This window comes from Adiantum capillus-veneris, chromosome 26 (genome assembly GCF_014529385.1).
Source record: "Adiantum capillus-veneris isolate H3 chromosome 26, ASM1452938v2, whole genome shotgun sequence".
Classification (NCBI taxonomy): domain Eukaryota; kingdom Viridiplantae; phylum Streptophyta; class Polypodiopsida; order Polypodiales; family Pteridaceae; genus Adiantum; species Adiantum capillus-veneris.
Window position 1 is genome coordinate 85,502,961 of NC_140956.1, and position 15,865 is coordinate 85,518,825.

At 39.1% G+C, this 15,865-nt stretch overlaps 1 protein-coding gene across 2 annotated transcripts in view; it reads left to right on the forward strand.

Annotated features, from left to right (window-relative positions):
• Nucleotides 1-6,081, forward strand: part of LOC147423767 (OVARIAN TUMOR DOMAIN-containing deubiquitinating enzyme 6-like) — a 47,966-nt gene extending 41,885 nt beyond the window's left edge. Inside the window, exons 3-8 of one of the 2 annotated variants that reach the window (XM_086500896.1) lie at nt 41-118; nt 254-332; nt 433-578; nt 5,055-5,120; nt 5,244-5,391; nt 5,471-6,081. In XM_086500896.1, coding sequence (XP_086357022.1) covers nt 41-118; nt 254-332; nt 433-578; nt 5,055-5,120; nt 5,244-5,391; nt 5,471-5,736 — 783 coding nt within the window. In that variant the 3' untranslated portion in view covers nt 5,737-6,081. Of the gene's footprint in view, nt 1-40; nt 119-253; nt 333-432; nt 579-5,054; nt 5,121-5,243; nt 5,392-5,467 lie in introns of both variants that reach the window. The other variant, XM_086500895.1, reaches the window with a different exon arrangement.
• The last annotated feature ends 9,784 nt before the right edge of the window (nt 6,082-15,865 follow it).

Sequence of the window (15,865 nt, forward strand, 5' to 3'; positions counted from 1 at the left end):
CTTGTTCAGGTGAATTAAGTTATTTTACTACTGCTTGCAGGAGAAGGAAAGGGATCACTTTTCACAATTCGTTACTGAGAGTTTCTCAGCGTATTGCAAGAGGAAGCGAAGGGATAGGGTAAGTTTGCAAGTTTTATTTTTGTTGCAGAGCATCAGTGCTAATAGCACATCCTTTATCTCCAATGTCCTAATCTTCTTATTGTTGCTCAACTTAAACAGAGAACCTTTTGTTTTGGGCTTTGAATGATTGTAGGCTTTTGGGAATAATTTGGAAATCCAGGCAATGGCTGAGATGTACAATCGACCAATTCATATATTTTGCTATGGGTCAGGTATGGAATCAAAAAAAGTTCGTACTGTAATACCTACTGCATAGACCGATTGCATCAATCAGGACTGATTGCATTAAATATAACGTTTGTGACGTTTTAGAGCCAAAAAATATTTTTCAAGGCAGTTATGAGACAGATCTGCCTCCTATCCGTCTAAGTTACCACCGGAACAATCACTACAACTCTTTAGTGGACCCTAACAGATCCACAGTTGGAGCAGGCCTGGGCTTTGGAAGTTTAAGTGGGGTAAGTTATTAAATTTGTTTTGCAAGTCTTGCCTTTTTATCTAGTTTGATCAATTAATGTGGTTCTAAAACTTTTGTAGCAGATATTTGTACAGAAGATGTGTTGTAGCTATACTGTATGAATATAGAAACATAGAAGCCACATTATTTCAATTTTATTGCAATGCTAAGTGTGTCTCTTATGCATTGGAGGAATGTGTGGTTTCTTTTGTATTGAATTTTGTGCCTAATTTTTTCATGTGCAAGTCCCATCACATCTTATTCATGGTAAGAGGATGTACCAATTGAATGTCGTAAGAATGTTACACCCATCTTGTTTTGTTATATATTGTGGGTGTCTGATATATATAGAATCAATTCCGTGATAACGATTAATAATTATGCAAACATCTCAAACTAACCTGAAAATAGGTCAAGTCTGCTACATCTAGAGAATCAGCCCATCAGGAGGTGTTTCAGCGAAGAAGACATTCAAGCCCTACAACCATCCCTACTCACCCCAAAAGTAGCCTTTGCCAAAGGAGTGTTGTTTGGAGCTGAGAGTGGATCGCCAGTGCATCCACTGGCTGCAGGTCATCATCACAGGTAACATCATTCATGAGCATAAGGTATGTGGCTTCGACGGCTCTTTTATCCGACAAAGAAGAAGTAAATAACAGTGTTGGAAGCTTTGAGGTGGTTGGTTGGGACCCAATTGTGATGGTCTTCTTCTGTTCTTTTTCTCTAAAAGACAACCCTCACCTCTTGGAATCTCCATCTACTCCATGAGGACAAAGGAAGATTCCCCGAGAAGAAGAAACCCTGTAAAGAAGATGGCTTGTACTTCTTTTTTGCACAGAACTCGGCTGGATTTTTTTTTGAGAAAATTCCTAAGAATGCCTAATAAGAAGCTTGTTCACAAGGGCAGTTCAAAACCGTATACAATGAGCAAGCCCATGGGCATAATGTTGGAATTTGTAGCCAGAAGGGCATAAGAACTGATGAAACTGAAAAGTTGATACATCCATTGTCACCAAGTTGATGACGTAGCAGTTGACATGGCAGCATAGGTGATGCCACCAAAATTTGATGATGTTGCAGGCTGATGTGTGATGCCACAAAATCTTGATGACGTTGCAGGCTGATGTGGCAACACAGTGATGTGTCAGCACTGCTGACGCGGCTGAGACTGCTTTCTTGTACCCACATGCTAGCTGATCCACACGCAAATGCTTTCTGTTGCAAGTTCCTATAGTTAGAGACTTATATGCTTTTGGATAGTTACTTTTTAGCATTAGGAGAGCTTGAAGCTTGAAAAGAGTAGGAGCTGACAGATTATGAGGATCTTGTCCAATTGTATAAGAATGCTTTTGAACTTCTAGGAAATATTTATTTGATTTAGCCATAGTATTGCCGATGGCATGCTTCCATCTACTATGAGGTGGATGGTTACCGCGGGTATTTGCTATTCTGCCTATAGATGAACAATCGCATCTCAAGAGCCATTAGTTGGATTCAGCATTGAGGTTGAAAAATGCTGCTCTAAGTGTGGTTATGGGAGGTTTTTTCTATGCTTGTTTGTGTAGCAATATGTCGGACCCAACATGGTGTCTGTAGCTAGCTTGACATTGCTGATGACATTATTCACACTGCCACCACTGCACATGATTGCATGGCTGGATGTTTCGCAAGGGGGTTGTATTGGTCATTTTGTGTAAACCTCTCTCTCTCTCTCTCTCTCTCTCTCTCTCTCTCTCTCTCTCTCTCTCTCTCTCTCTCTCTCTCCGTCCATTTTGCTATCAAGCGGCGATTCTAGAGGGCGGTATGTGATGGGTTTTTGGTTAGGGTTTGTGTGTCGAAGTCAAAGACACAACTGATCATTGCGTCTATCTGGCCAATCGTAGACTCATTCTCTCTAGAATGGTGGCCAATTCCTAATTTTTGGTCAAGCTCAGAATCCTTCTGAGCTGCACACTAAATTTTTCTCTAGATTCTCCTCCCTCTCTGTAGAGAATAGTGATTTTCTCTCAACAAAATTCAGATTCTTTCTCTAAAATTTACCGAATTTCTCTCTAAATTCTGTTTATTTTTTGTCTCTAAAGTTGAGATGATTTTCTCTCTCCTCATTGAAGAAAGAGTTGTAACTCTCTCTCTCTCTCTCTCTCTCTCTCTCTCTCTCTCTCTCTCTCCAGAGGGGATGCAACATCATTTGGATGCATTGCATGTATTTGCACAGGACAGTGGATTGTGTGTGAACCTTGGTAAGACCAAGGTAGTGGTGTTTAACACTACGGCGCAGTGGGTAAGGAGGTCCGCCCCCACCTTTACATATGGTCGAGAGACTGTGGAGTATGTAGATGCCTATACTTATCTTGGGGCAGTTTTCAGTGGTCCATTATTTTTCCTGAGGTGTGCAGCAGATATGAGATTGACCGAAGCCTATGCAGCATTGGGGAGACTTGAGAGGATATGTTCGTAGGTCCAGTTCCAGGAACCTCGGACAAAGCTTTGGCTCTTTGACACTTTGATCACTTCGGCCATGCTGTACGAAGTGGAGATATGGGGCTTCTCAGTTGACCATCATAGCAGAGGTGGCAATACTGATGGATGGAGATGTATGGAGAGGGCCTTGGTGTCTATGATTTCTCAGATGATTAGGCCAAGGCCTCAGTATCACATGGCATTGTTAGGAGCTCGCTGCTCCTCCATTGGTAGTGGAGGTACTCAACTCGATCAGTTTCATTTATGCATAGCACCCGGGCTCTCCCTAGGAGGTATGCTCGATTAGCACTAGAGTCTTCACGACAACTGGCATTGCAGGGAGATAGATCATGTTGGTATGCAGAGATGGCATCTTGGTTTTAGTTACATGGCTTTAGTAAGGATCGGCTACCCCCATTTCAGTACTCTCTGGATGCACCCTCCATCTCCCTCACTAGGGCAGAGATTACCAGGCTCATTAGACAGGACTTGATTCAGATGGATACGAAGAGGACATGGATACAACCTACACATGAGTTCGGTACCAAGATGGCTTTCTATAGAGAGCATCTTCTCCAGCTTACGGAGGATGGTTTTGTGATCAGACCAGAATACATGGATACTCATCTATCCCCCGGGATACAATGTGCTATTGGTCAGATGCGCACATCCTCACATCAGCTAGAGATCGAGATAGGCAGATTTAGAGGAGTACCCGCTGAGCCCAGGATTTGTCAGGTGTGCCGGATAGAGCTCGAGACAGAGCTACATTACATGTATGATGTCATTGCCTAGTATACCATGAGATACGAGGCCGCTTTCAGTCTCTATTCAGAGAGGGTTTTGGACCACTTTCTAGATTCATGAGATACCAGGATCAGAAATGCCTCGGATTATACTTACGGGAGATTCATAGACAGAGAGAGGACCTCTTGAAGAGGGGCACAATGAGAGAGAACCAGCAACAGCGGCAGATTACAGATTTCTTTCAGTCACAGACAGAGGAGTTTGAGCAACTCCCACAACATAGCAGCACCAGAGGCATACTGCTTGATCGGGCGATAGAGTTGGGGTGGTCCCATCGCCCACGGAAGAGGGGGCCCTCTCGACATCGACGCAGATTGCGACAGAGGATCCATACCATACTGGTGTGACATAGGAGCCGTCCCGACAGAGTGCTTACCTTGGAGGACATTGAACCTCTACAGCCTTTTGGATACTGATGTCTCTACTGTCAGAGAGCTTCACTGTATCAGGCCAACCCCCCCCCCCCCCCCCCCCCCCGTTTGTATCCCCCTTTGTATCAGCTTTCACCCCACCCCTACCCACTATTTTCTTTTCAGTTCTTTGTACTTTTTGTACCCAGACCTTGTATCAGATTTACCACATGTAACCTTTTGGTCTCATAGGTCATTTTGGCCTTTTGAAGTCGTTAATATTTCATTTCATTTCTCTCTCTCTCTCTAAATTCTTACATGAGCTTTTTATTTATTTTTGTTATTTTTTTTGGGGGCGGGGCTGGGGGGCTGTTTTTTTACGTAGGCTAATGTTAATGCTGTTAAGATGGGTGGGTGCTCTCGCTTTTTGAGAGGGAGGGTACTCCTCTATTAGAGGAACCCTTAAGGGCCTATAAAAGTACCCCGTGCGCAGGGGCGCACACACACATTGCTGATTGACGGATTGCTTGAGCACTTTGAACTTGGATGGCTTGCCTTCGGCAATTTTCCTTGAAGACTGTAATCCAATGAACGAATACCCAACCAGGGGTGCTGACAGTGGCAATTTAGGGCGACACACTATGTATAGGGGATCTTTCTCCCTCTGCCTTCACTCTTTTATTCAGTTATTTCAAGTTGTATTTGAAGTTTTAAAGTGATTGAAGCGTGCAGAGTTCAGTAGTTCACTGTCTTTCTTCCAACCACTCGCTTGAAGTGGTTATACTGCACATGGTTTCTTTCATATTTTCTGCCATGTGAATCTCTAGAACGGTTAATGATGATGTGCTGGGTATTTGCAGGCCAATGTTGATAGAGATCAAGTGAAAGCCGCAATCAAAGCACAACAAGATGTGCAAATTGACAAGGTTTGTGCCTTTCATAAACTTCTTTTCCAGTCTGTGTGTTTTATGATGGGGGCTGTATCTAACTATATGACATCATAGCATTGATCAAAGCTGTAAGCTCCACTGAAATAGGGAGTTCTGCAGGCTCTTCTTGCAGAAGGGCGATATTATTCAGATCTGGAGCTAACAGAGCAGGAGATGGAACGGATGGTCATTGAAGAATCCAGAGCAGAGTTTCTTGCAGAGGAGTATGGCCATCAGATCGGAAGCATGGAGTCGTCTACATCAGCAGGTATTTAGTCTTCAATGACTTTAAAAAGACTCAAAGCACATTGTAATATTGATCTGAGAAAAGTTCATATTTTCAGCAGGCACTTCAAGTGATGCCTTCAATAATCGACTGCAATCAGGCTGGCACGGACCGAGTGTTGGTGCTTCTCCTGCTACCAACATACCGCTGACCACAAACATGCGGGTCCTATTGTCCATGGGTTTCAGCTATTTTAGAGTGGTGGAAGCCTGTAACATTTTTGGTGATGATATCAACGATATGCTTTGCTACTTACTGGAAGCTGAGACGGGTGGCCTATTGGAGGACTCGTTACACCGGTTGAAAGGCAAAGCTGCAGAGAGGTAGTAGTCTGTTTCCCAGGAGAGAGAGAGAGAGAGAGTTCTGATGACAAGCTACCATTGACGCATTGAACGCAATACTCCCCTCACAACATTGGTCTGTGATGGTTAATGTATTAGGTATCAGGTATGGTTGCAAGTGTCATTGTATCTAGTGGCAGCATGTGGGAAAGGTTTCAGCGAAGGCATTGGGACTTTGCTTGCCCGTGAGAATGGTGTTTTGCCTATACAAGCACAGAAAGTGTGGATATGTATAGAAGCCAAATGACTAGGATGTGTTGTAAAAAAGCTGATAGTCATCTCCAGCCATTGCAGGAAGAAAATTATGTTGCAAATCATTCAAGGTTGTACTCACTGTTGTAAATTGTGGGCTTGTTGATATTGCACTTTGCATTTGCATGCAAATCGACTGTGGTGAAGCTTTGCTGGCTATTAGCAAACATGTTCTAGCTAAATCTCTTTAGGGATGGTGGTGATTCTTATCATATTAGGTCTGTGCATGCTGTGGACAATTTTCAAGATACTCCAAAAGCTTAGAGAACGCTTGTTGCAAGACAAAAGACAACGTTCCTGCTTTTGGGCAATGCAACTTTTGTCATAGAGATGGCTAATGTGACTTGTTACGTCGAATTGCCCCCTTTCAATGGTCATCTCGCCTGCAGTGTTGTAACTTCTTCTCTGAAGGGACCGGTGGTTTAAGAGGGTTCATTGGTTATAAGTTCCATTCACAGAATTGTCACTTTCCTCGCAAACAAGCAACTCTCTGTAGATTTGTAGGTGAGAATTAATTTGAAGGTGAGAAAATTTACAAAACCTTTAAATAAACAAGCAACTCTCTCCAAGTTTACCTATTGTGCTCATTGAGAAGTCACAAAGCTCCTTTTTCTTGTTTAGCTCCCAGATAATTCCTTTTTGTGGTAAGTTTGACTACTTGTTGAGCTCATTGTGCTGTCTCAAAGCTCCATTATGACCCCCAAATAATTATCATTGCTCACCACATCTTCAATGTATACTATTGTATTTCCCATGAAGATGATGTAACTATGTGAAGGAATTAGACATTGCCATATTTATTAAAGATCACTCCTCACTTTCCTTTCTCATTTACATCATGGATAAGGTTAACCTCGACAAGTTTAAGAGGTGGCTTCCATACTCGTCAAGCCAAGGTTGAAGGTACATGATGAAGAATCTATGGAATGTTGTCAATCCACCACCTCAAGAGCCACAAGAGCCTCATGTGTACAAAGGCAAAGAAAAACATTGGGAATAATTATCACATGATTGGACGATAACTCTATCCATCATTTGCATGAGATCAACTCATCCCTTGAAGTGCAACATGGTTTTAAGAAGGCAACCATTCCGAGATACCCCTCAAGTTGAAACCCTATGACTTTGGAGAAGAAGTTTAAAGCTTTGTTACTCTTAAAACGTTTTTTTTAAAAACTAGTCCTTCCTAGCAAGCACTTTCCAAATCCGAGCAATTTTCGAGAATCTTTCGATTCCTTTCTCTCACTTACTCCATCTCCTTCTTTCTGTGTTGCTTTGCCAATAGAGAGGCAAAGAGCTTGTAGAAGCAAGTGACAGTAATAGGGTCAAAGCACTATCATAAAACATTGTAATACAATAACCACACCACCTAAACGGCACAACCATAGAAGAAGATGAAGGGGACACTTTTGCCGAATAATTTAGGCAAGATAAAGGGAAGCCTTTGCCCAAGGACAAAAGTCAAGAATAATTTGACATTATCAACGTTGTGGTGTACTTATGATCACACAAGCAGTGTCCCAACTTGTTGTTATGTTGGGAAAATGAAACCTCTATAGAATTAGCAACAACATTTTGCTTGACCCAATTCAATTTTGGAAAATATCTTTGTCGAGAGAATTCAAGTTCAAGATTTTGTGACTTTATATATATTTGTCTTCTTTTTAGATGCTTGGTACCCTCGTCATGAACATATCCACTACATCAATCCAAGAGAAACATATTGCTTCTTGAAAGCAACACTTCTTGTTCTACATTCAGTGTAGTTAATCCAAGAGACAAATTAGCATCTTTTCCCTCTTTTGCTTTGCAAATCACTTGCCACCATGCCAAGCACCTTTGCATTATTGATACTAGTAAATCTCAATAGACCATACTAATGAATCACCGTTTTTAACACCATATGAGCATAGTCAAAACCACAACATATTGGGTCTCTAAGTTACTAGACTAAATGCAAAGCACATCTCAAGTGTGCAACAAAGGAAGATTGCAAGGAGGCGACAATTGAATCACTTGTAGGTTGCAACCTTAAAATGCTATGCTTTTTTAAAACTATTTGTCAGATAGGTGAGGCCAAGCAGATGCTTGAGGGATCGCCAACTTGTATTGCGACTATAGGCGAACAAGTAATGAGAGAGTAGGATAGGGGATAAAGGGGAGGAGTAGCTTTTCATCAACTTCAAGCATTTTTTCCTTTTTCATTTGTGTCTAATAGAATTGGCAAGCCATAATTTGTGTGTAGGAAATTTATGCACATCGAAGGTTACTTTTAAACCAAAATCAAGGGCAATAGTATTCGTAGTTGTAGCAAAAAACATCTGCACAAGAAGAGCTATTGATAATGGCTCTCTCTAAAGATGTACTCTTTTATGTTTTTTGTCTAACAGTGGAGCAATATTTGGGGCAGCTTGGGAGAGCTTGGTGCCTGTTTTTATTACATTATTTGAGGAGACATCTCTCTTTTGTATCCTAGAGTGGAGATGTTCTCTTTATCTCCCAGGTTGTAGATGTTCTCTTTGTTTCATGGATTGGGGATTATCTTTTCTCAAGGATGGAATTATGTAGCATTTTCCTTGATTGGAGGTGTTTATTTGCTCTTGGATTAGAGTGTGTTTTCTTGGGTGCTTGTCATTGTCATAGTCCAAATCCCAAGGGGATGGTTTTTGGGAAATGTAGGCTTTTTCTTATGTATTATGTCTTGGTTAGCCCATCTATGAAAAATCTACATGGAGCTTAAGTGGTAGTTTACTTGTGTTGTGTCATGTGATTGTCATGTGCAGTTGGTAAGAGGGATATGAGTCAAAACGATTTGTATTTCATGCCAAGAGTGTCCACAAACTCTCATTAAGGTGCATCTTGATCTCATTTATGGTGTACTTCATGACTTTCACTAGCCCTCAATGCCATCTCCACTCCTATGTAAGGAGCTTGACTTGCACCCACTTTTAGTGTGAGTTAGTACATCTAATCTGGTTCTTCTTTGTTTCACCTCTCTCGTTTCCATTGAGTACTTCTTTAATCATGAATTCTAGTCTCATTTACCCACCCTAATCCTAACACAATGAATGGTCACCATGACTCAAGAGATAGGGTGTTCAACAAATATTACATGTAGTTTGCCACTAGCTCTAGGAAATGACTAAATGACAATGTGCAATCAGAATGATGTAGCTGGGCAACCTAAGCTAAAGGAACATGTAAGGCCATAATAGCCCATTTAAACATGCAATGTAACCTAAGTGTCACTACTACATGATATTATATCTCCAACAAAATTTCCTTCTTTTGAACAAAAGTAAAACAATGTATATGCATAGATAAATTTTTTTTCATTGGACCCTCATGCATTTCAAGAGCTTCTACATCTTTCATACATGGTGCTCAGTTGTATTGTGCTATCTCAAAAGAGAGAAAAAACCTCAAACATTGCATTTTATTATTCATGTTGGGAATTAAGGAGGATGATCAAGGGTTGCATTAATGGTGCATTGGTGTAACTAGAGAGAATGGACACAATTAGCAGATGAAAACTTAAAGTTAGTTTCTCAATTTATCTCCATTAATATTTGAAATCAATTTTCCTCTTATATTTGAGGTGAATGGAGCCACATTGGTAGACATACATGCCTTGAATTAAGGAGGTGATATCATGATCTATGAGAGTAAAGGAAAGGATGCCAATTCATGATTTGCAAGTAAAAATAGTGGGGTTGCAATTGGATATGAACTATGACTCATGAATGTGTGATGGGGTAGATTAGATGATGAAACATGCATAGCTAGAGGGAATACATCCAAGGACAAAGTAGTGACAAGATGCTTGTATGCTTGAGGTAATGCTTTGAGAAGGGTGGCTAATATAGGATCCTTGATCCTATAGGTATATAGTAACAAATAAATGAATGTTTTGAAGTTTTTTTTTTTGCATTTTTAGTTTCTTTTTATACTTTTCAATGATTAAACGTCATTTTATGTCTCAATATTACTAGGTGTTTTTAGAATCTAGCTGCATTCATGCATTTTTCTAGAAAAAGCTTAAAAATATGAGATAAAAAGGCAAGTTTAATTTTCATAAAAGCGTTATTTCGTAATTTTTTGAAATTTCTCTGGAATTCATTTGGAAATTCTCTCAAAAGATGCAAAAATTTCCGAAAGTTAAAAATTGAAACCAAACAACTTAAAATATGTAAATCATGTGTTTCAAGAAGAGTGATGGGAAAGATTTAATGATGACAAAAACATAAACTCATGTCCTACAATACCAAATCTAATAGACTACACTATTTTCATTTGAATTGTCTATTTTGATGATAAAATTTCTATGTTTTACTCAGATTGAATCGGTTCAATGCGTGAATCTCTAGTATGAATGTTGGGGCTAATTTTACTATTAACGGGCTAAGAAACAAAGAAGGTCTGATTATTTTTCATGGAGCCTCTTTTTGTTGCTATGTAGACTTTCATTAGGAAAATTTTGAACTCATTTTTGGGCCTTTCAAGAGTGCCACATCATCAAAGTTGTACAAAAGAAAGTAACCCGGTAGACCCCTCTAAATATTGCTTAGAACCCCATGATATGACCTATCATTGGAAAGTTCTTGAAAAATGGATTCTAACGAGCCAAGGTCCGAAAATTTTGGACGACTTCTATGAAAGTTATGCCATTTTTTTTCAATCAGCCAGGTTTTGTTACCGTTACGGTAATCTAAAATCACCTTTTTCTAGATCTACATGAAGTTAATGTCCGATACATGCATGCTATATATCAATAGATAGCATTTGAAGAGTAGATTCTAAATATCCAACCTTCGACAAGTTTGGATCTTATTTGCAAAAAATTTACCGATCCCCACTTTTTGAAAGCTATGCCACATCAACAATTCTTACAAGGCCCATTTTTGAGTCCAAACTTTTCCTAATGCAAAGGGTTTGTGTGTCCTCTATGCATAGCTTGGGACCCCCTACATCATCTCCTCTCATCTGCATAGCCTTGAGAAGGAAGAATAAGACTCAAAAGGTATGCACATTGCACTTTCCTATCTCTACGACCATAGATCTTCTCATGGCTGTTGGTTACACTCCTAGAGATTAAAATCCTTGTCATATGTACTTTTTCTTCCACCTTTTGCATAGAGAATCACTTCTTCACTCTCTTTTATGGTCATAAACTATGATAGTGAGTGCCTAGTACAATCAGTTTTTCAAGTGCTAACCCATGCCGGAGGTATGTGTGTGTATGTATGTGATTTTTTTATGCTTTCATACATCAAGTGTATTAAAATTTTTATGCAAATGTTTTTGTTTAAACGTATTTCTAGCCATTGTTCTAATCATGTTCAAAACTAAAAAATTTGCTTGTGTATGATAGTCCATCTCCATCAAACTTTGAATTTCTCTTGATAGATAGGACTAATAAAAATGATGTGAAAATTTTGTCTAGTTCATCTCAATTTCTTACACAAATTTTGCGATTTTGCATCGATTTTAACATAATTCAAATATTATGTAGGTATCTATTTTTGGCATATTTGAGAACATACTAGATTGATTTCTTGTTTTTTATAATCTTTTTAGATGAGATGACATTGGATTCATATACAAATTTTTACGATGAAAAAGCTGCCCATGCTGAGAAATTTTTTGGCTTAAATTTCATTTTTAGTTATGTAGAATCATAAACTCATGCTTTGTGTTGTTTTTCTTCTTCTTTGATACTATGCAGAGCCATATGTACACTTGTCATTTGTTTCGTAGCAAGATCAAATTTTTGAGCATGTAAAATTATTAGCATAATTCTCCATGTCCATCCTTTTCTTTTCCTCAACTTCATGCTTTGGTAGTACATAATTCTCTTTTTGGGTATGAAAACTTGTTTAGATGGATTGAGAAAGCTAGACACCTTAGTGGTTAACATCTTTTGATTATGTTTTATAGTTAGATCAAGATGAACTTTTTGTAGAAGTTCATTCTCTTTACACTCTTAAAATGGTTGAATTGCCTAGTATGGTTATGTTGTGAGTAAGTTTATGGTTGTGTTCAAGGATAATGATATCACAAAGTGTTTTAATGAGACTATAATAGTTTATCTTTGACTTAGAAGTTGATATGGATTGGTATTACATTGGAAGTTGTAGATGATGGGCTATTGATTTTTTGGAATAGGTGGTGTACATGCTTGCTCCTAATGAAGCTTGTTCTCCTTGTTTGCAAGGAAGCGGTCACATTGGTGGCCCAATTGATCCTTAAATAGTTGAGGATTCCAATACACAAGTAGAAAAACTTGTATGTTTTTATCTATTTTTTTGAAGCTATAGATTTATAATCTTGTTACCGTTCAAGTTCGCATGAAGGAAAGTTGATTGAAAGGGAAAGTCTTGTATGGGTTCTTTAGGAACATCAAGAAGGTTTTATATATGTTCTCAAGAGAATATTTTGGACTCATGGAAAAACTTCAAACCTTGTATTTATGCATGCGATTTCCATATATATCGTAGAAAAGAATATGTCGCTCATGCTTGGGAGAAGAAATTTCAAAGATATCCTCTAGCAATATTGGTATTAAGCAAGGATGCCTAGTTTCACATAATCTCTTTGAGCTATGTATTGATGAGTTAAATCACATGGTTCTTGAGTATATGCATGCATAAGGAGCTAGAGAAGTTATTAATGGTATTGTTGTGATCAGGATTTTAATTTTTGTAGATTTGTGATTAGGATTTTATTTTTTGTAGATGATGTAGTGCTTTTTGTTCATACTCAAGAAGATGTGCAAAAGCTCAGGGTGTCCTAGAATATTTTTGTTTGCATAATAGTCTGATGGTAAGTGGATCAAAGATAATTCTTATGCTTGCAAAAACTCTCCATAAGGAGAAACCATACATTGAGTATGATCAAGTCACTCGAAGCAATAGAAAGATAAAGGTATCTTGAATTTGATGTTCCAACCAACCACAAATGGTGTGAATGTGCTATGCATCATCTTGAAGCTAGGAAGAGAGCCTACCATAAATTTGAAAACATGTTTTAATAAGGTAATCAAATGTTTTATTCTCAAGAAATATCTCTTTGACACCTTTGTGGCACGTGTACTTTCTTTATGGGGTTGAATTATGGGTTGAGCGCATTAGTGTCTCCACTTAGAAGAGTTTGAAAATATTTAAAGTAATTCGTTTACATACTTTTTACAAGTGAAGGTATAAAAACCTCATATGATACTCCTTCTTCAGTCCATATCACTTCCCATTCACGTCATGGAAATGGAGACAATTGTGGGGTCAATGATAAAGATGTACTAAATCTTGCCACATTGGCCATTTAAAATTGCATGACAAGTCACAAAGTTCAAAAGACTCAAGTGGTTTGGAAATGGAATGCAAAACACATGCTTTGTGATGTATCATTAGACCCTACATTGAATAAGGCTTTCCAACTCCAATGTATTTGGGCATGTGACAAATTTGGAGGCTTATGCTTTATGCATTACACCACACAAATTGATCCAAATTACAAGTGGATGTTCTTGTTTGAGAGAGATTCCACAAACCCATACGTGCTTGAAGCTCCCACTCCCTTTGATATGAAACGGGCACTGGGGAAGAGTCCCTTTGTGTTGCACACTATATCCCTTGCAAACCTCTCAATACTCTACTTGAGGGCTCATGTTTTGATCACATTTGAGCTTGTTTCCTTCACATTTTTAGCCCAAACCACTCCATACCTTTCTCTCCTAGACAGTTAGTGGACTCTAGACTTCCACTCCCATATCCACATTCCTCAAGGATCAAGATTCATTAATCAGCTCAACATAGAGCATGTGACATGCTTCATTCGGTCCCATATGTCATATTTGACTTTCAATGATGATAATATCATCTCTCTCTCTCTCTCTCTCTCTCTCTCTCTCTCTCTCTCTCTCTCTCTCTCTCTCTCTCCCCCCGCACATTTAATCTCTTTGTTTCCCTCCCATCCATGAAGATCTTCCTTTGGAGGGTGCTATGGGGTGCTATTCCTATTAAGATCAAGATAGCACCCAGAGGGATAGGCCCTAATAGACACTCAGGGTGCAAAGCAGCTAGCAAAAATCCCCTTCACTTGTTCCAACATTATCCTGCTAACATTATCCTGTTACAAGAGGCCTTGTGGGCAAAGTATGCAAATGGATTTAGAAGACATGGAAAATCCTATTCTTCAAGAACGGTCGACCTACTGTTGGGAGGAAGGATTTGGAAAAACCAAGCCCTCCTAATATGCACCCAATTGTTTACTTCTACTATCTCAAATAATATTGGAAGTCCAGGAATCAACGTATCTTTGAAAATGACCATTTGAGGACCAACTTCAAAGAGATTATTCAAGAAAACGAGGAAGTGACCATCTCTAGTGGAAAGCACAAGAAATTTGAAAAAGTGGAATCAAGCAATCAAAGCCGTTGGTTCTGGTTTTGACTAGTCCACATAATGTAACTACTTCATAAACGTTTGCTTGTTAGGGACTATGTAGCTTTAAACCATATGTTTTGACCCCTCAATGCATTGAATTTGTTTGAGGATAATTGTACATTTCTTTATGGATTGATACTATGAGGAGGTGGGGTGTCGGTGTAGGTGATGAGGGAAGGGGAAGAAGAAGGTAAGAGTAATTGGGGAAATAGCACACTAGTAGGGGAGAGTGTGTGTTTCCTTTATTGTATATATGATAAGGGTGAAATACTGTTAGTGAGTTAGTTGGTGGAGGGTGCTAGTCATGGGCAGGTGACCATATGTCCTTACCCCAACAATCTCCCACTTAAAGGGCAATGTGGTCGTAAGTGGCTATGACTAAGGCTAGTATGTACATCGGTGAAACACGACAAATTCACCTTTGTATAGTTGTGTTCACTATACACCCATTAATTTGATGTAATCTGCAAACTACTCCGTAGCTAGGCTCTTTGTAAGAGCATCTGTTGGGTTGTCATGAGTGTGGACCTTGACAAGCTCCAAGCGATTATCTGTTCATGCATCTCAAATGAGATATACCTCACCTCAATGTATTTCGACTTGGAGTGAAACACATGCTTCCTTACCAAAGCAATGGCAGTCTGACTATCACAATGCAAAATTGAAACCTATTGAATGTCTTAATCTCCCACTAAAAGTGCCAACCATATAGCTTCCTTAATGGCATCTGACGTTGCAACAACATACTTAGCTTTTGTAGTGGAAGAAGACATACAATCTTGGAGAGATGATCTCCAAGAAATGGCTCCTCCTACAAATATGAAAATATAGCCAGACGTACATCTCCTACTATCTTTGCAACTTGCATAATCTTCATCTGTGTAACCAACAATAGATGCATCACTATAATCGAAGCATAAACACCTACTTATTATACCCTTCAAGTATCTAAGGATATGTTTTTTTGCCAATCCAATGCTCCTTGCTGGGATTAGCCATATACCGACTAACCACTCCTACTGCAAAAGCAGTGTCTAGTCTTGTAGCCACCATAGCACATAAGACTAGCTACAAGTAAAGAATTATGCACACTTGCCATTTTCTCTCTCTCAACATCTGACTTGGGAGAATCTTCCTTGCTAAGTTTAAACTATGATGGTATCGGAGTACTCACTGCCTTCCTCCCACACATATTGAAACTTTGTAAGACCTTGTGGATATAGGATTCCTAAGACAACTCAAGAATTCCCTTTTTCTTATCTTTCTTGATATGCATACCAAGAAAATGATTTGCTTCACCCAAATCCTTCATAGCAAATTTGTTGCTCAACATTTGCTTCAATCTGTCATCTCCTCAGTGGACTCTTTTGCAATGAGCAGCTCATCTACATATAAAATGAGAGTGACTAAAGAACCATCAGT